The 20,431-nt window shown below is 30.9% G+C and overlaps 2 protein-coding genes across 5 annotated transcripts in view; both read left to right on the top strand.

The window, feature by feature from the left end:
• LOC129801514 (ras-like protein family member 10B) overlaps window positions 1–6,084 on the top strand; it is a 36,304-nt gene extending 30,220 nt beyond the window's left edge. Inside the window, 2 exon segments of the mRNA XM_055846658.1 lie at window positions 1,193–1,260; window positions 1,322–6,084. Of these exon segments, the coding sequence (XP_055702633.1) occupies window positions 1,193–1,260; window positions 1,322–1,442 (189 nt within the window). The 3' untranslated portion in view covers window positions 1,443–6,084.
• A 4,475-nt stretch (window positions 6,085–10,559) lies between these two features.
• LOC129801211 (fructose-bisphosphate aldolase) overlaps window positions 10,560–20,431 on the top strand; it is a 40,173-nt gene continuing 30,301 nt past the window's right edge. For 2 of the 4 annotated variants that reach the window (XM_055846065.1, XM_055846041.1), the window contains exons 1-3: window positions 10,757–10,904; window positions 15,354–15,508; window positions 15,596–15,839. In XM_055846065.1, the coding sequence (XP_055702040.1) occupies window positions 15,374–15,508; window positions 15,596–15,839 (379 nt within the window). In that variant the 5' untranslated portion in view covers window positions 10,757–10,904; window positions 15,354–15,373. Of the gene's footprint in view, window positions 10,905–15,353; window positions 15,509–15,595; window positions 15,840–20,431 lie in introns of all 4 variants that reach the window. The other 2 variants (XM_055846056.1, XM_055846049.1) reach the window with 2 other exon arrangements.

Below are 20,431 nucleotides of genomic sequence, written 5' to 3'. Positions count from 1 at the left end.
GAATAAGTTACAAAAATGCCGTAATGTATTCAGAATACTGTTGGTGCTGACATATCGGGCAGTTTTTAGAGCCAACTGTTCAGAAGTTACATATTTCAAATTTACCGCCTCAAAAAATTCATACATTTAGGGATATTTCAAAATTGATTTTACAAATTAATCTTAATGGTAGGTAAAGATGTATAAGTGTATTTAGATTATCCTATTATATACATAATCCCGATACGCATAATTCCAGGACCCCCTGTACTGCTAAATTTTCCAGGCTAAGCTAAATATTTTTAAGAATCAGTCTCAGTCTTTGAGTCTTTAGGGAGAACGATTCAAGATCATTGATTTCAACACAAGCTTCACCAGGACATGCTTTTAGTTAAGAAAAACACTAAGGATTTCAATCAAAATAATATTTGTTATCCCACAAATAACTAATGAAGACGAAGACATTAAGTAATATTTTGTATGTAATTGCAACAAGAAGAAGAAACGATAACCATATTGCTCTTTGGAAGTTACAAAGTGCGACCAATTCTGTGCGATTTTTCAGGAGACAGCATGAAAAATTCAATTTGGTGTAAATAAATTATATCAAATTATGCCCAATGCACAATAACTTTTGTTTTGTAAACATGTTTTTGACATTTCAATGAGAGTGAATGAAACCAAGATCTAGTTATCTCGCTCTCTCTCATAGGAAATTTTAAAAACATATTTACAAATAAAAATTATTGTGTGCTGGGCATTATTGTCTGAATAACAACTATTTTTTTATTTTGATATCATCATTTTCCCGCAAATTATTTCACATAATATTGAGATTATTTAAGTTGAAATCTATATTGAACTATTATAATTAATTGCATTCAGCTATAGTGAGGAATTTATCAACAGCAAATAAAATATTATAAAATGTAGAACTGGTTTTTAAAAATTGAGTTTTTCCCATTTCAACGTGAAAGTGTGAAAAGCTCTTAGCTTTTGTGATTATTTATGTGATAAAAATAAAAGTCTGCACATTTTGAAGCGTTCGTCACAGAAAAGTTTCACCCTTTTCAAGTTCTACCTTTACTGTTGTATTTTCACGAGAAAATATTGCAAAGTTCTGAAGGACAAAATTATGTTGAGGGAAAAGGTTGAAAGATTAACCGCTGCGGTTGTTTGTTAAATATCTTTGGCATTCTTTTCTATTTGCCAGGAGCTGAAGGATATTTCTACTCTTGTACGAAAACACTGGAGGTGTGGCTATGTGGAATGTTCAGCAAAGTAAATATATAATCGATTTTTCCTCACCTGAAATGTTACCCACAATACCACAATCTTTCAGATTCAACTACAAAGTGGGTGATGTCTTCCGGGAACTCATGGGCTGCACAATCACTGGTGGTTCCATTGGCAATGAGTACATCCAATCATCCCGTGGAAAGAGCAAATGCAATATTCTCTAGGAGGATTCCAATAAAATGAATTGTGACATAGAGGAATGGAATTCTGTGGCTGACATTAACAATAATGCTCCAACATAATTCATATTTATGAATTTACGGACAAAACCCCCTCAAAGGGTGTCTCAATTTTCACACAAGTCAAAAATAAATTACAAATTGTGGTATATGAAATAACACATCAATACGATTTAAGTCACATTTTTGGCAAATAAAATAAATCATTTTGATAAAATAACTCAAAATATTCCAAACAAATTCTTTAGAGAAATTCTACAAAATAAAGTAGAATATATTTCATTGTTAGAATTCTCAAATGAAACATAAACTTAAAGCTGTTTAGTTTATAAACAATCTTTTGTAGAAAAATGGGACACTCTGCCCAGCCCACCCATACTTTAATACTTTAGCCTGACCTTTTCCCTTCTATTTTCTCCTTAGTTCAGCATAACTTTTCCCTAATATGCAATAACATCCTAAATCATCAACCACACTGAATCCCAACTCGAGATACAATAAATAGAATAGAAAATAATGTAAATAGCATCACAGATACAATAACAGTATAACGCTATGTAATATAAATTTGCATAACATTGAACATGGAATACAAGTAGTTGGATGACGAGCGCACTATCCATGGAAAAACCACAAAAGAGGAAGATAATGTACACACATTAATGAAAGATACAATAATTGTGAATATTTTTAGATAAAATGTTTGAAAAAGCAAATGAGATATTGGGTGAAAGTTTAACTAAACTTTAATCCAATTAAAATTTATGTAAATACAAGGAAATTAGGCGACAAAATGCTGATAATCGCTAAAAAAAATTATATAAATTGATTCTATAGAAAATATGAAAATTCTTGTTGGATTTTTTAATGTGATAATTTATAATAATATTGATACTCAAATGGGCGATAAATTAATAAATGGAGCTCAAATATGAACGCACAAAATTGCTCTCAAAGGAAAATTATTCGAAAATATTAACCCCACCGGAAATGTTCGTTGAAAAAAAAAAACACTTAGTTATGATAAATAAATTACGTCTTGGTGAAATAACAAAGGTCAAAGAAATTAATAATGGTATGACAATTCAAAGGACACCTTCTCCATTCAAAATAATAGAATTTTTGAGACACTTCCTGTAACACTTCCCGAGTGAAACTGCAAATAAAAAACTTTTTCTGCTGTTAGAATAAAATGCATTGAAGAAAAGTTTGTTACTAAAGTTGATGAAAGTTGGCGAAAAATAATAAATAAAGCTATCGTGAAATTCCACCCACTACTTATTGAAAAGTTCAAACAAATTTCCATATATTTACACAATCAACGTTAGAAGAACAGAACATTCTACTGAATTTACTCCTTGATTTACTCTCGCTTGAAAAAAGTAGTCCGAGTTGAAAGGACAAGGACATTAAACAAGAAAAGAAACAACATTTTATATGGACGAATTGATTATAAAAAATAGAAAAACAATTTAAAAGTTTTGTTTTCTAAATACTGCAGAAAGCAATTATTTGAAATAAAATGATTAGTTAAAAACCTTATTTTAAAGTCTTAATGCACATTTTCAAAAAAAAAAAGGAAGACAGATAATGGCCTCAATTCTGAGATCAAGATCAAGATCAAAATTTTAAGCTGTCAAATATTTCCAAGATCAAGATTTCATATTCTGACGCAAAGTATTAATGTAACTTAAAATGTCTTAGCTAAGAACCAAGGTTTCGAGATTTTCCACACTTAACGAAACGTCACTTCTGACAAATATCTTCATTTCTCTGTTGAATTTGTTGAAATTTCGCCATATAAATTAGAAAAATTAATTATAGGTTTTATTAAATAATATATGACAGGCCATAATCGGGAATAAAAGAAGTGTAAACAAAACTTGTGACGTGTGATAAACCCTGAAATGCTTATGCAAGATGTGATTCTTTTGCAGGTATTCTCAGAGTGTTGTACTTCGAAACGTAAATCTAGAAATATGTATCATTACGATTAAATTACAAGATCAAACAGCATTTTTCATAGCAATTCCCTTTTTGTATTATCTCTAGAAATATTCCTCATCAATTCCGCATGAAACTCTTCAAATTGTCAGTATCTTGAAAATTCCAAGAACCTCCGAGAGGTTCTTGGAATTATTTCAAGAAAACAAGAAATTTGAGGTCTTGAAATCTTGAAATATTGGTTCTAGAATTGCAAATCTTGATATCCACAAGGTTCGTGTCTTGGATTTCAAGATTTCAAGACATTTGACAGATTTGACATCTTGATCTTGATTTTTTGATTTCAGAATACCAAAATCTAGAAATTTTCTTGATCTTGATCTTAATCTTGGTCTCAGAATTGAGGCCAATGTATCAAATTTGATGCTACCTGGAAGTACTCGTAAGAGTTTGGAAGTCTCATTCTATCATTTCGGCAAAAAGAGTAAATCAAAAATGAAAGGTTGTGTTAAACTTCACAGAACTTAATATTTCCATTTCAGGGACATTATATTATTATTATTATTAACATTATTTTATTATTATACAGTGCGATTCTTGCAGCGCATCGCCTAGAAATTTCAAATTTAATAAAGAGGAAAATTAAATAAAAATTATAATGCAGTGATATAAACGCTAAAAGCGCTTACACTTTTGCAACTTTCTTCTCGATTTTCGATATTAATTTTTTTTCAAATGTAGGGGAGACTGGAGCAGAATTAGCCACGTATACTATTAGATAGTGGAATCTTATAGATTGCCTCCGAAGGAATATTGAGGAAACCACTCTTTATTCTGAATATAACGCTCCTTGGAAATTACAAGGGACCAACTAATTTTCAACCATTTTTCAGGAGACAGCATGAAAGATTCAACTTTGTGTAAATAAGTATCTCAATTTAATGACTGAACAAAAACAATTTATTTCTTTTCTATTTGTATAATTCTATAATATAAACATCGAAACTTTTATATTTTTACCTTTCAAAATATGTTTTTTAATGAGTTAGCTCCTTGTCGTTCTAAATAAATGATGTGCAAATTTTGCTGAAATTAGAATGACAAGGGATCAACTTGCTTGAGTTAGTCCCCTGTTTTACAAGAATTTGAACGATGAATATATTTTGTGCCCCTGTACTTCAAACAAAATTATGCAAGTAATCAAAAAGATTAAAATTTTGAAAAACTTTTCTAATAATGAAATTTAATGACTTATATCATCTAAAAATTTATCAAATTGTCTTTCTAAGTGCATTAGAATCTCAAAATCGCAATAAAGTAAGTTGACCCCTTGTAATTTCCAAGGAGCGATATACTTCCCTTCCTATTCATTGAAATATTTATCGACTTCATACAAACATCTTTTGTACAAATTATACGCAACTCAAAATCTCGTTTGGTGGCTAATTCTACCCCGGTCTCCCCTACAGGTATATTAAAAAAGTTAAATAAGCAAGCAATGAAAACTTTTTATAAAACTTATAGAACTAACTAACTTCGCATCAGACCAAAAAATTTTAAACTTAATTTTATAAAATCTAATTGAATTCAACTCTGTTCAGTAAAGAATATTTCAGAGTTCATTCAAATTAGCGAACTTTTTAGTGCAAAACACAATTTTCGTGCGAACAGTATACAATTTCTCTCTTTACCATTTCGCAGATGCTCAAAAATGTCAAGAAAATTGTGCAATTTCTTTTCACCCACAATCTTTTTTTGTGGTTTGTCATGGAAATTTAATAAAATTATTTCACATGTGATTCTCATTGTGTTTGAGCATAGAAAGTGTCATCTTGCTACACATCAACTGAAGAATAAAAGAAGTGAAATATTTGCCAACTTTTCAAATCACGAAGAAACTTTTCTCTGAAACTCGATGGAGGGTGAATCCTGAAAATCATGCAAGTCACTGAGTTTTGAAGAATGAAAAAAAAATATCCGGAATTGACGCGATGATTGGGGGAAAAAACAGTTTAAGTGAGAGTATGCAAAAGTTTGGAGCCTACAAGAATTAGATAAGTATTAAAAAGAAGAAAAAAAAACTCATAGGTTGTTCATTTACAAAGGCGATAGATGAAAAAGAGTAGAGTTATTCAAATGAAAATGCTTATAAAAGACGATTTAGCAATGAGAATAGAATGATTTTCTATCATTCTTAGTTAGAATTGTTCACCATATTGCTTCAGTCAGAATTCACTGGAAATCGATTTTAGTTACTAGTAGAATAATCTGAACAATTATTGTTCATTTTTGATATGCTAACCCTTTCTTTTCTTCGATTAATTGTCCTCATAAATTATTTAAGATTGTGAGAAAAGACAGTGGATAAGAAAGTTTAAAAAAAAATCTTTCCCTTCAACAATTTTCATGAGGATGTTACATCAATGTTAAGAAATCAATAAGTCACCACAACACGATTAATAATTTCTTCAAATACTCTAGTCTGAGTGGGAAAAATGAAATGAAATGAAATGGTGAAAATGAAACTTTTTTATTCGTTGCAGAGATTTTTCTTTCAATATCCGATTTACCAAGAAGCAATGTTACTGAAATAGAAGAAGAAGAAAAAAAACAATGTACTCAACATGTGTTATTCACGCATTATTGCGAAAAATAGTGAAAAATAAATAATTGTTGCAATAAATGAATTGTCATTGATTTTTCTCCCACCCACCTTACCACATTTGCAATAGAATTATTGAGAATTTTCACTACTCTCTTTTGCAATTTCTGCATTCGAGCAAGGTGAAAAATTGCGTGATAAAGTGAAAATTCCTTCGTGACGGTCTCCTATGAGACTTTAGAGAAAATTCCCTGTGGGTGAAACACTTTATTGACTTATTTTGCGACAGAAATATTGACTTTCTAATAAAATAAAATTGGTGCAATGCAATAACATTTTCAGGACAATAAGGATCAACCTTTATAATTTTGATTATTCCAAATATTCTTTTATTATATATCCTTTTAATATAAAATATATTGTAATTTTCATACAAAAAATTTCTATCATTCATTGAGAAATTATTATTAATATACTCCAAGTTTTGGGCTAACTCTGTGATTTCTTCATTAGTAAGAGTCATATTTACTTTTATTATATGTTGGTTAAAAGAAAAGTAATATAATATAATATTGAACGTCAAAATTAAATATTTAAAAATATTAAAAAAAAATATCCAATCGGTCAACTATCGTCAGCGTATTAACCCATTTAAATCCTGGACAAATCACCCAAAATAAACACCAAATGCTAAAGCGATATAAATTCAACTAAAAAAATCCAAATATTTTGTTAATTTTGTTTAAATCTTAAAACAACAATACAGCTATTGATGAAGGAATTAGTTATGGTGCCTAACACAATAGAATTAATTTTCGTTAAATTCCTAAAATTTTTTGACGTTTCTGCCCACAGGGGAAGTTTTCTTTAAAAATGAATTAAAAAAATCTCGTATATTTAGCGGCGTTTAAGTTAGAGCCCATATAATTCTCTCTTTTATTTACTTTTAAAAGTTATTAATTCACAGTTTCTACAACGGAATCTTGCAATAAAACATTTGTAAGTGAGCTTGGACATTAAAATAAAGACATAGTTCAATAATTCTTCATCGCAAAACCCTGTTAGGAGTCCCCAAAATCTGAGAAGGATGCTCATCTGATCGTGGACAGTCACATATACGCTAACTATTTTTATTATCAATATTGTGTACAGAAAAAGAAACTTAAATATAATGTACTCCCTCCGTTCCGAAATAAGTCGTACGTTTGGTAAAAATTCTTGTTCCGAAATAAGTCATACGTTTGGGAAAAATTAGGATTAAGGGAAAGTTTGTTGGTAAATGTTTCGTGTATCAACAATTATCTCTTGTAAAGAACTATTGTTAATGTTCAGAACTAGAATTGGGCTTCAGTCTTTAAGGTAAGTTGAAGAACGAATGTCTTAAAAATGTCTTATTTTTGGCGTTTTATTTTCAATTTAAAATAGGTGCAGAATGGTGAGAGATACAGACTTGGGACCTTCGGGGGACCCCCCCATAAGTTGACCCTGGAACCATTAATATGTCCTTTATTTTGCCCCCACCCCTCCCCTTCCCCTCCAAAATCATGTTTTTTTGGATTGCTCGAAAACGTGTCGTGTGATTTCTTTCTTTCAATTCTGGATATGTTTTAGAGAAACATATAAATGATATGAATGGTCCCAGAGTCAAGTTATGGGGGCCCGCTGAAGGTCCCAAGTCCCTATCTCTCACCATTTTGCATCCAGATATTCGAACACATAAAAAAGGATGTTATTTTTATTGCTCATTCTGCAAAATTTGAGCAATAAAAAATGTCATATCGGTAATAACTGTTGAGCTCTACTTGTGCATATTGAAAATTTAGAACAAATTCTAGCCTGTAATGTTAATCACAGTCGATCTTGTAGTAATTAACTATCTACCGGAGCTCTTTGAAAAAAATGCGAAAAATAGACAACTTCAACATATTGATTCCTCAACTTATCACCGTGATAGGATCCCCATATTATCCCTGAACATGGGGGATAGTTCATACACAAGATATTTGCAAATAACAAAAACATTCTCTGAAACCATTCCTTAATCCCTAATTTTTCGCCAAACGTACGACTTATTTCGGAACGGAGGGAGTAAAAGATTAAGTTTAACCTTCTGAGGCACAGTGGACCATCCTCCCAAAATTAAATTTGGTTTTACCAAGAGCTTTACTGATCATATTTAATTTTCTATTACTCATTTATTTTTTGCCTTTATATGAGTAAAAAAGTTATTCTTTTTACTGATCCTTAAGAGTTTAAAAAGTAAGTATTCTTCCGAATTTGCTTAATGTTCAATTAAATTTACTTTCTTAAAACAGAGCTAAACTGAACAATAAAAAAATAATTTTTAAAACTTTCCATGTTCACTGGGTATACAGATACGGTACACAAAATTATTAATTTTAACGAAATTTAAGAATAATCTGAGAAAAATTATTATCATTTTACTGGTCGAACTCAAAGAGAGAGCAGTTATATAATCGTTTTTTTTTTTAACTTTTCACTGTTCTGGAGCTTAAACGGTAAAAGATATTGACTTTCTGTCTTCGATGATCCCTAATAAAAAAAAACAATATCTCTGGACGCTTTTTCCCCCACCCCACCCCGTCTATGCCCGCCAAAACAATGTTTTTTCGGTTTTTCTTAAAATTGGCTCAAGCTTTTTCAATGATTTTCGGATATGTTTTAGAGGTAGTCCAGGCGAATATTTCGCCCTAACATACTTATAACCGGAAAATTTGCCATTTTGAATTATTTAAGGTCAAAGGTCAACCAATTTGGAAGGCTCATTTTTCAACCGATTTGGTTAAATTTAGATTTTTTGGAAAGGTACTAAAATTTCAAACCCGGCTGCGTCGGTCTTCATCGGTAATGAATCGGTTAAGTACCGATTTTTTGATTGTCAAATGCTTTTGTGATTTATGAATCAATTTGATCTTTAGTAGATAAGTGATACCAAAAGATTATGCATAAAAAACTAATTCACGGTGAGCCCTATCTCGTGAGTTCGAGCATTCCGCAAAGCTGGGACGCTGTGCCATCACTTTTATAGTATTATTAGTGGGATTTGAGTTGCAATTTTAAGAATTTTGTGAAAATCTGTTCAATAAACTATTTTTTTTTATAAATTTAGAAGAAACATTAAAAAGAAAGTATAAAACTGTAAAACAGAAATTAAAATTTTGCAACATTTATAAAAATTTTGAATCAAAAAAATTCAATTAACCGAGGGATAACTCTTTATCATTTTTACTGACAAGAGTTTCTTGGTTTTCCAGTTTCGCGATGTGATTTATGGGTTTCTCGGATTTCGCAATACAAATTTTTGGATTTCTCGGGTTTCGCGCTGCAAAAATTGGATTTTTCGTGTTTTACGATTCAAAAACTGGATTTGTTACATTTCACGATACAAAAATTGAGTTTTGAAATTTTTGGATTTTCGGGTTTTGCGGTACAATACTTGGGTCTCTCGTGTTTTGCGATGGAATTATTGGGTATCTCAGTTTTCGCGATGCTGTTCTTGTATGAGTATGTCACTGGTTTCGTAATGCTAGGATTTCGCGATGCAATTTTTCGGTTTTTTTTTTTTTGGGTTTTACGATGCAATTCTTGGGTTTCTAGAGTTTCGCAATACAAAAACGGGTTTCACGGGTTTCGCAATGTAATTCTTGAGTTTTAGGATTTTGTGATCCAATTCTTGGGTTTCTCAAGTTTCGCGATACACTTTTTGGGCTTCTCGGCTTTCGCAAAGCATTTCTCGGACAAGTGACACGGTTTTCTCAATATAACTCACCCTTTGCAATTAAAGGAACTTCACCGATTCATTACTACGCTTTGAAAATTTCAAAACCTTTAAGATATTTTAAATAAGATTCCATATTGAAAAAAAACGTTGAGATATAAACCCCACCAATAATGGTTTGACTTAGATAAGTTATGTTCATTTCATCGTTCTGAAAGGGATACATAGAGGATCTTTATAAATAAAAAGAAATACGCGAAAAGACAAATGAATAGGCATTTCTGTAAAAAATCTCTTTATGAAAAATATGTGACTTAAAAAACTTGAAATAGTTAATGGGTTAACCGTTAACAATTACAGTAGACTCTCTCTCAAATGGGCATTTGGGGCGAAATGTCATCCGGTTTATCGATAGATATGGGCGCCAAAGCCTTTGTAAATTCCACAAAAACCGTTCAAATAAAGGATCACGATAAAATAGGAAGAACTACAGCGAATTTGAGCAAATTAGCTCCATAATCTGAAAATTGTCATCAATATTTTGCGCCCGATTGAAAAAGAGCCGATTGAGCGAGAGTTTGTATTTATTTTACAAAATGTTATTCTTTTTTACAATTTCCAACAAAAATAACAATGTTTCATTAGTATTTCATCTGTGTTTCATGTAAAAAGGGGCGCGAATATTTAGCTTCTTGTTAACTGAAATACCAGAGTGCGCGGTAGTCAACCCAATAAACAAAATATCTTCAAGTTGGGCAATGTATTCGAAAATATCCGAAAGTTGACTTTATTTGGAAATTTCCTAAATAATTGTTATCGATTTTAATGCAAATAATTACGATTTAATTAAAAATAATCATAGATTTGTCTTATTAACTTATAAAAATATTACTAAGTGCCTTTGAAATCCTCAATATCCCTTTCACCGTTGAAAAAGTTAGGATTGTTTCTATGGAAGTATAGAAATGTCCAAGGGAATTCAAGCGAAAATCAACATGGGATTATTTGAGGGGTGTTGTGACAGGATCGTCATTGTGCAAGGTCGAATTGTTGTCGAATACTGAGTTCCCGAAATTTTCTTATCAGTTTTACAAATTTCTACGACCCGGGCACACGGCTTCCAGTAGAGGTCACGCAGAATTTTCATTTAATATTAACCAAAGTGAGTATCCTTAATATTCTCCATTATTTTCCACACAATTTTCCATTGATTTTTATCATTGGGAGGGGTTCTTAGTAAAGTGCATAAGTGCTTAGGAGTTGAGGGATTATTATTTTAGTGCTCCACAGACCGGCAATTACGTGCACTTTCGTGGACACTGATAAGGTTACTCCATTTTCTAAACGTGAAGTGTTCAAATTGTCGCGTATTTAATTTTTTTTGTGTTGTCTGGACTTTCGTCACAAGTCGCGAAATTGCACCTCTGTGTGACCTTTCCATCCACATGAATACGTTGCAATGACGAAATCGCGTCTAAAATGCATCTAACTGCGTCTTAAGTCAACATCTTCGACGTCATTAACTTTCATTCTCAAATGCCCACCTCATCCTCCTTTGATTATTTTTAACACTTCTAGAATCTCTCCAATGACCTTTATCAAGATCACTGACTGAAAGACAAGCACATGTTCTAGAATTTCTGGTTTAATAATATTATCTTGGTGACATTGAGATGCACAGGAGAAATTTCCCAGAAGGTCAAAGCATAAGAGACACTCAAAAAGAAATTTATTTCATCTCCCACAAATCTTTCTCACAGAATTCCTTTTAAAGACTGGTTTTCTTGCCTAAACCTCAACTCATAAATTTTTGTGTACATTCTCTTATCTGCCTGAGTGTCCGGAAACCTTGATGCTTTTTTTTTGTTGCTCTTCGAGCCATTCCAGCACTTTTAGTTTCTATGCCACGCACACACCTCCCGATTCCGCCAATCTCAGCTGCGGATTTTTGGGCCTTTTCCATGCCAAAAACTAGCCAAAAAGGTCAGCTGGTTGGTGATATCGCGAATTCGCTTTTAGTTGCCTTGTTGACCAAGGGGCATGTTATTCTCATCGCTTGATCCGTAGTCGTCAATAACAACTTCTTCGCAAATCAGTATAATAGTCTATCTTATATAATTAAAAAAAAATAGTATTTCTTTAACATTTGAGAAGATTTATTCGAAAGTAAGATTTTTTTTTTAAATTAGCGTAGCTCGTAAGCAAAATAAGTAATAAAATAAGGAGTGTCTGAGCTATTAAAGAATAAATTTATAAAGTGTTCATTTTTGTGAAACAAAGTGAAAAGCTTACAAAGAACATTTCAAATAAAAGTGTAGACACTCCAAACAGTTATCTTATATTACACTATCAAGCTAAAACTAGTAAATTAAAGAGAAAATATGATTATTTATGGAAAAACGTAGGGTAAATTAAGCTAATTCAAAACCTGCTCTAAATGGAAATTTTTCGTTCCTCCAAATGGAAACGTCACTGTTTTCACGATAAATACAGTACTAAATTATTATATTTATATATTTTCTATACCACAGTTTCATTATTTAGTTAATTTTGCTCCAAATAAAGTGAAAATCCATTCATATTCACAAATTTTAATTTGTTAATTTCTCAGAAAAATAATAGTGTACCTTTTCACCGTCAAATTTTTCATCGATCGACCATGTTTTCCAAGGAAAAACACAATAAAGTGACTGTTGTTTAATCGTTTAGTAACATTTATGTCATATTTCTGGATAATTTTAGTTAAATTAAGTGCTAATCTCTATTCTTAACGGTTCGTGAAGTTTTCAAATGAAATAATTACCTTATTTCGTGAGCAAAAAGGGTTTTTCTGAAGTGTCTGCAAATGCTGCAAATGATTCAATTGGAAACCCCGGAAATATGATTTTTTGGAGTGATTTTCTTATTGTTTTAGATGGGAAAGGAGAAAAAAACCAGGAATAAAAACAAATATTGCACTCAGGAGCAACTCAACAAAGTTTTGGAAGTCTTTCGTCGCGGTTTCACTTACACTTTTTGTCTCCATTTGGATTAATTTGTTTCCAATTGAAGCATTTTACATTTGTATATTTTTCTTGTATTTAAGAAGTTTTCAAATTATATCTAAAGAATTTTCAGTAAACAGTAACATTCTAGAAGAGTCCAGGAGCAAATTTATGTAATTCTCTTCAGAAAAAATTGAACTCAAAGTGTTGAATCTTCTGTCAAAGTTAAAGCGTCTGGAAATGGTTTTGAATTAGGACATTTACCCTATTATAGAGAAACGACACGAAACCTGAATTGAACTCGGGGGAGTAATAAGGACTTCCTTGTCGTTATGTCGTCTTTTAACTTCTTTTTAGCTTTTTTAAGATTTGAAGAAAAAAAAAGCAATTGCACTTTTTACGTACGACCCATTTTATTTAATAATTCCGCTTCCATTATTCAGTTTTTTTTATTTGATGTAAAAAACGTCTTTATAACTTATTTTGTGACGTTTAGTTCACATTTAAAAAAAAAAATATGAGTAACAAAATGTAGAATTCTAAGAAAATGAAATAAACATTTTATCGACTTTTTTATCTAGCGAAATCATTTTCATTGTAAGCAATTTTGGCGTAAAAAAGCAGTAAACATATATCATATTATCCAGTCTGCGACACAACATTGTTAGTCATTTTTCTTGCTTAATGTTTAAGAAATTATGGAGCAGGCACACCTTTTCAATTAAAAAAAAATTAATCGATTGAAATTTTATGGCGCTCGCATACCTTTTCAATTGAGCGAAATTCAATCAATTGAAATTTTATCTCTTACTCTTTCAAACTCAGATACAACTATCTCTTTCAGTCAAATGAAAATGAAAATTAAAATTGAAATTTCAATTTTCATTTGACAGAAAGAGACAAACATATCTTATTTCAGTTTGAAAGAGTAAGAGGTAAAATTTTAATCGATTGAATTTCAATAAATTGAATAAGCGTGCCAGTTCCATAAGCTTTCTTATTGATATTTCAAAAATTAGTCTTAAAGAATTAGTAAAAGATTCTTATTGATCTTATCAATTTCTATCAGAAATTCAAAAAGTATTAGAAAATGAATAATGTTTTAATATGTGTTGTAATTGGAAGGACGAACGAAAATTTTCATAAATATTGAAATTCTTTGACCAAGAAAAAATTAGTTCTGATTCACACATCGTAATTCTTTTCTAAAAGCGTGAATATAACGATTTTACTCAATGCAACAAAATTTTAAAAATAATAAATAATGAAAAAGAATTTCAAAAAAAAAAATGTTTAAAATTTGCATTTAAATATTCTGCTGAATTTAAAAACAATATTCTATCAATAATAATATTTTAAATTAATTGAAATTTTTTTTCAGTTGAATTTTTTGTTAATTTGAATTTATTTCATTGTAGCGGAAAAAGATTTTAGAATTACATTGGAAACAAATTATTATTTAAAAAAAAATAATAATAATGATCCAGTGCACTTTATTTAGTTTTGCTCCCATTACTCTGAGATTGTGGTGAAGTAATGTATCTCTACATTTTCTTTAATTCATTTTCTGCATGAAAACCGCAGTTGATTAAAAAAAAGTTTTTTTTTAAATAGGTAATTAGGAATATTAAATGAAAAATAAATCAGAAACCACAGCATTTCCGGGAAGTTCTCTCTATCTAATAAGCTTGACCTAATTAATCCTAACAATAATGGTAATTGTCGTTATTATTTGTCGTAAATTTTCTATTCCACCTTTTAAAAATCTTACAATTAGCTTTCTATATTTTTTGGTATATTTTGTATCTCTTTCCCTAAATGCATAACCTTTTATGTGTAATATACTAACTTTGATTTTATACAGCAAACTACACAAAAATGTTGAAATACTTTCCATTTGCCCAGAATTGTCTGGACTTTGCACAAAACTCCTGATAAATTTCGTCATTCCATTGACGATAGCGTCACGCGAGTCAAATAAATTTCGCATCTCATTGATGGAGACTCACAGTAACGGATTACCATTGAGTGAGTAAGAAGTATTTCACTAGGTGAGATTCCTTGAGAAAACCGACCTAAATCTTGTGCCTTGTTGAAATTTCTCAATTTGGTGACTTCACTGGAAATTTTACGGTTTTCGAACGTGTTCTAAATTCCTGAAGATTTTTTGTCTTTTTAAAAATTGGATAACATGCGATTGTTTTTTTTTGTTCTATTGAATTCAAAATAATGTGGGTGGATTCGTCGTGAAAAGCTGTATGGGCGTGTGTCTTAACTGTTGTTCTACAAATTGTGTCTACGGTGGTTGTGCGCAGAATGTTTAATTACGCGATTTCTCTACATGAGTAGATATATTTTTAATTTATATCAGCAAACAGCTGACTTACGGAGCTTTTTTGAAGAAATCCTCTAAGCTTGCGGCATAATCGAATGATTTACAGCAGAAGTGAAGAAAAAAAAAATAAAATAAATGTTGAGGAGTAATTTAAACACCTTCATTTCTTTTTGAGTCCACATATTTCAACAGAAAATTTATTTAATTTCTTGTCAGAGGGGAAGGTCGGCTATGAAAATAAATGTTTGATGTGAAGTTGATATATATTTTTGGTGATTTTGGCCTATTTCAGAGCACTAAACAACCTCAAAAATGACTACATACTTCAACTACCCATCCCAAGAGGTTCAGGATGAACTTAGGAGAATTGCCCAGGCTATTGTGGCTCCTGGCAAGGGAATCCTGGCCGCTGATGAATCAGTTGGAACTATGGGAAAACGCTTAGCTGTGAGTATTTTTCTACACAAAAAAAAAAAAATAAAAATCCATCTCTCTATGATTAGAAAAATTAATACCAATTTAATTAATTTTCAGGATATTGGTCAAGAGAATACCGATGATGCTCGTCGTCAGTATCGTCAGTTGCTTTTTACCGCTGACGACAAGGTGTCTGAGAATATCTCTGGTGTGATTCTCTTCCATGAGACTCTCTACCAGAAAGCTGACGATGGTACTCCATTCGTGGAGTTGCTAAAGCGCAAAGGAATCATTCCTGGCATCAAAGTGGACAAGGGTGTCGTTGACTTGTACGGTTCCGAAGGCGAATGCACAACTCAAGGTATGTTATTTTCACTTAAGTGACCAAAATGCACAGATGTTTAATGGGCAAGATCTTGGACTAATCATTATTTATAGCTCAATCTCGAAGTTTCTCATTCATCATTGTGAATATATACGCAATGTGGGTGAAATGACCCACTTTGCCTCTGGAATCGCGATGATGCTTTTATTTAAATGCGCGTCTCTTCAAAGTTATAAATTTCTTGAGATGAGAATGTATAAACTGGCGTTAAGACCTCATAAGCTTACAACGGCTGTGATTTTTTCCTAGGAATAATCCTATTGCATAGCAACAAGATGCAATGATGAAATTTAAAGATAGAGTTCAATTGATTTTCTCAACTAGAATACCTTCAATTCTTAAATTCCAAACCCCATTGTACACTGAGAAAAAAAGGGTGCGATTAACATTTTTTCCTAATAAATTTAACACTTTTTAGGTGTAAAAATATATCAACATTTTTTAATGTTAATTTTACACCTTTTTAAGGGTAAAATTAACATGAAAAAGGGTAACTTTAACCCCTAATACACCTAAAAATGGTAATATTTACACCGATTTTGGATCAATACTGCAGGGTAAAATTAACATTTCCGGAATGTTATTTTAACTTTTTCGGAGTTCTCTCAAGTGTACAGTTTAGTTTATATGATGCAAATGTAATATGAGCTTAAAATAAAATCACTGAAACATACGTCAAGAATCACAGGTACTTCAGAAATTATTATAATTTACCCGTAAATAGAAAAAAAAAATGAAAAGCAAGGATTCCAATCGCAAATTATATTTTTTAAAGTTAAATACGTTAAATGTGAGCATTTGATACTTTTTAGATATAACTCTATTGCATACACAAAACAGGTTGTTTGAACTCAGAATATTCAAACACTTGATCTTAATTAGTTTATTATCGATTTAGTATCGGTTATAAGTCATCTCACAAAATATTAACGTATAGAGATGAAATATTTGCTAGGGTACATACCGAAACATTAATTTTTTTTAGAGAATGAGAATATTGAGGTTAAAACAAAGAAACTAAATATCACTTTATAAGGGGGGGGGGTCACTGAAGACCGGAAGCCGATATCTCTTATTATGTAACCTTTGGACCTGTCACAAATAAACTAAAAAGCAAATCAATCCTCTGGAACTTATTATTTTTTGAAAATTCTAGATCTTTAAAATTATTTCAAAAAATTATATCATAGTCCAGATGATGGAGAATTTAAAGTCTAGAAAACCAAGGAACTATCGCCCTTTCTCTTTGTGTATTCATGAAATAACAAATTAGCGTATATTCCACTTTTTCATGTAAATGGAAATTACATTATATATAGGGTAACTGTACCAAATTTTGACCAAATTTTGCAATTCCGGCCACTTCTTTTGTTCCTAAAATTTTCATTTTTTTTATAGTTTTTGTTTACTCTAGAGAGATTATACAATTCAAGGAAAAGATAAATGTTTCTTCGACGACCGAAATTATGTAAAGTAAATAAAAAAGACTTTGGAAGAATTCCGGAAAAGTGAGGAACTGTAAGAATTAAGGTGAACGAAACATTACCCAAAACTATGTCTATATTTTTATTATTTTTAAAATGTATCAAGAATGATTTTAGAGAAAACAAAAACGATAGACTATCTATCTACAAGGTTCCTTAACCCTTTAAGGATGATTGGAACACCGGTGTCCCATAAACAAAATAATTTTTCTTAACTACCCAAAGTTTCTTTTCGTATGTCTGTACATAATTGTAAAGTAGAAGGTTGAAAGAATCTAGAATATTTTTTGCAAGCCTCTAGCTGTTCGCTATATAGTAAATTTTTAAGCACAAAAATGACGCATTTTTAAATTCTCATAATGAAAATTAATTTTCATTATTTTTTATACTTCCAATATTTTTTAAGCAAAATCCTTTTTTGAAAAGAAACTACAATATTCAAACATAATATTTTTTATTAGTGTGAAAATTATCATTCGTTAGTATAGTCAGAAAAATTACTTAAATAAGGTAAAGGACCCTATGTCGACCACTTAAGGAGGTGTTTTGTGAAAAACTTATGAAAAAACAGTTATAATTTGTCTTTTTTGATAGGGTTTTTATCTAAAACTATGGAATAGATCCTTATCTATCTTATGGTGAACTTCATTTAGACATAATATAAATTTAAATTACAAAAAAATTAAACTGTTTTAAAAATGCGATGTGTTCCTCTACTCGACCACTCTGATATCAGAGTGCCTTTACTCGGCCGCCTGGGGTTCTTCTACTGGACCACCCATTTTTTCTAAGAAATTGAATAAATCACAAAACTATAAAGTCATGCATTTAACTTTGGCTTTCTAACACTTCATGAATATCGCTTAAAATTAAGTCAATCATTAATATAAAATAGGAAAACTCAGTTTTATGAATTTATTCAGAAGTAGGGTGGAATCACCAGTTCTCGCCAGTGCCCCACTTGTCGCCCACTTACATTGAAATCGCTATTTTTCGCAATTTATGAAATAAATGAGTCGCAATTTTTTTTGTATTGTTTCTGCTTCTACGCATAGAATCGAAAAATAATAATTATTCGTTTTGGATTCACGATTTTGATCAATTTTTAGAGCAATATTTTAAGCAAGTGCATCGAATCCAACATCTCTTACCAAATGTACTAAGTGTCGTCAAATTTTCATCAGGCCAAAAATACCTATTTGGGTAAATAATTTGTCTATTGAATATTTAATTGCACTTGTGGAATACATAAAATTTGTATTTAGTCAATTAATATTTCATTTTATATTATTTTTGTATAAAAATGAGGCATGGCGAGAAGTGGTAATATCCTGGAATTGATTTTACCACCTGTCGCCATATCTTTTCAATAGGTGACGCTAACTTCACTTCGTACATTCTCAGTTGTCAAATCTGCATTGTTTACTTTCTGCAAAAGCCCCATAATTTGATTTCTCAAATAAAAGTGAAGAAAAATCATTTAAAGAGAGTAATAATAAAGTGATCACAAGGAAAGAGAAATGGTGAATGTATTCTTTTCATAGCATTGCCTAAAATAAGCGAGTGTGCTTCTTTTCAAGTGGGTGGCGAGAAGTGGTTACAAATTTTACAAAACTGGCGAAAAGTGGTAAAAAGTGGCGACGAAATGGTTATTTTTGCATTATTAATAAAAATCAGTTTTTTAAGTAGTCCAGCGTTATGTTCTAGGATTATTGTTTTCACGTATCTAGAGCCAATACATCTAAGTAACTTTGTGTCAAATTTGACTTATCTTGTAACAACGATTCAAAAGTTATGATTAAATGAATTTAATTTTTTCCTAAACATGGCGATAGCCGGTTATTCCACCCTAGTAAAGCATTTAACTGAAAAAGCTCCACTTCCTATGATTCGTCGACAAGTCGAATTGAGGAACATTATATTTGAAATGCATTTTCAATTTTAAGACCTTAAATTTAATATTTAACTTAATCGTAGAACTAAAATTTTTGCACAGAATAAAGATAAAGTCCTCAACTTGCGATTAGACTCAAAATTTAAATTCTCAAGTAATCTGTAAGGATAATCATTGAAATAATTCCTTAAAAAAACAATTAAGAATATCAATAAGAATGCCATAAATTGATTAAAAATTGCGAATTTTTATTTAAGAAATACTTTTAACGCTTCGTAAAAGTGCTTTTTTCAGTGTTCTATGGTCAATTTCTATGATATTTTCACTGATTTGTATTAATTATGAAATAACTGACCCTATAATGTTAAACTATTTGCCAAATATTATTGCAAATGTAAATAATTTGAATAAATATTTCGCATGGTCGACCTGAGGAACCTAGGGTGGTCAAATAGGGGATACTTTACCTTATTTAAGCTATTTTTGTCCCTATCGCTCATATAGATAAAAAAATACACCGAATCAAACTCTGTTGGATTTTCTAAGGCCAGATGTAAGACCTTTTACTAATTTTGTTTATCGGTTTCATTTTTATTGCTGATTTTCGGTCCGCGAAAATTGTATCGTTGTTAAAGAGTTAAAAAGGAGTAAGAAAAAAATCAATTTGTATTAAAAATATTAAATTACCATAATATTACCAATATCATTCGGCTTGGAGCACTCAGTGGAATGTTATCCTCTATGAACACTCAGAAAACAGCTCTGTGGAAACGGGTCTTGATTTAGCTCTTGAAATAAGAACGGGCATTTATGTCTTGGGTTAAAGACTATTTTACTTAAAGAAAAGCATTTATTTTAGAATATGCTTTGCCTCAAGAACGTACAGTCTTTGAATTTACATGCGTGGAAAAAATATAATTTCAAGTACTGAGTAGTTCTTAAAGCAAAGCTAAATGAGTTTTGATTCTAGTATCAAATTTTCTCTGTTATATCGCGACAAAATCGACGTACGCTCACAATTAAAAAGAGAAAATTAAATTAACATTTTTTTAATGAACCACCATTACATATACTTTTTAAACTGTAACTTGTCACATTCCCTCATTTTCTACTGAAATCCAAGCGAAATTGATCAAGTTTTATCCGACTCGAGACTCACATCTGGGAAGATATTTTTCCATCCGACTATC

The sequence above is a fragment of the Phlebotomus papatasi genome, chromosome 1, assembly GCF_024763615.1.
Source record: "Phlebotomus papatasi isolate M1 chromosome 1, Ppap_2.1, whole genome shotgun sequence".
Lineage (NCBI taxonomy): Eukaryota > Metazoa > Arthropoda > Insecta > Diptera > Psychodidae > Phlebotomus > Phlebotomus papatasi.
Note: the sequence above shows the minus strand (reverse complement) of the source record. Positions and strands in the feature narration are given on the sequence as shown.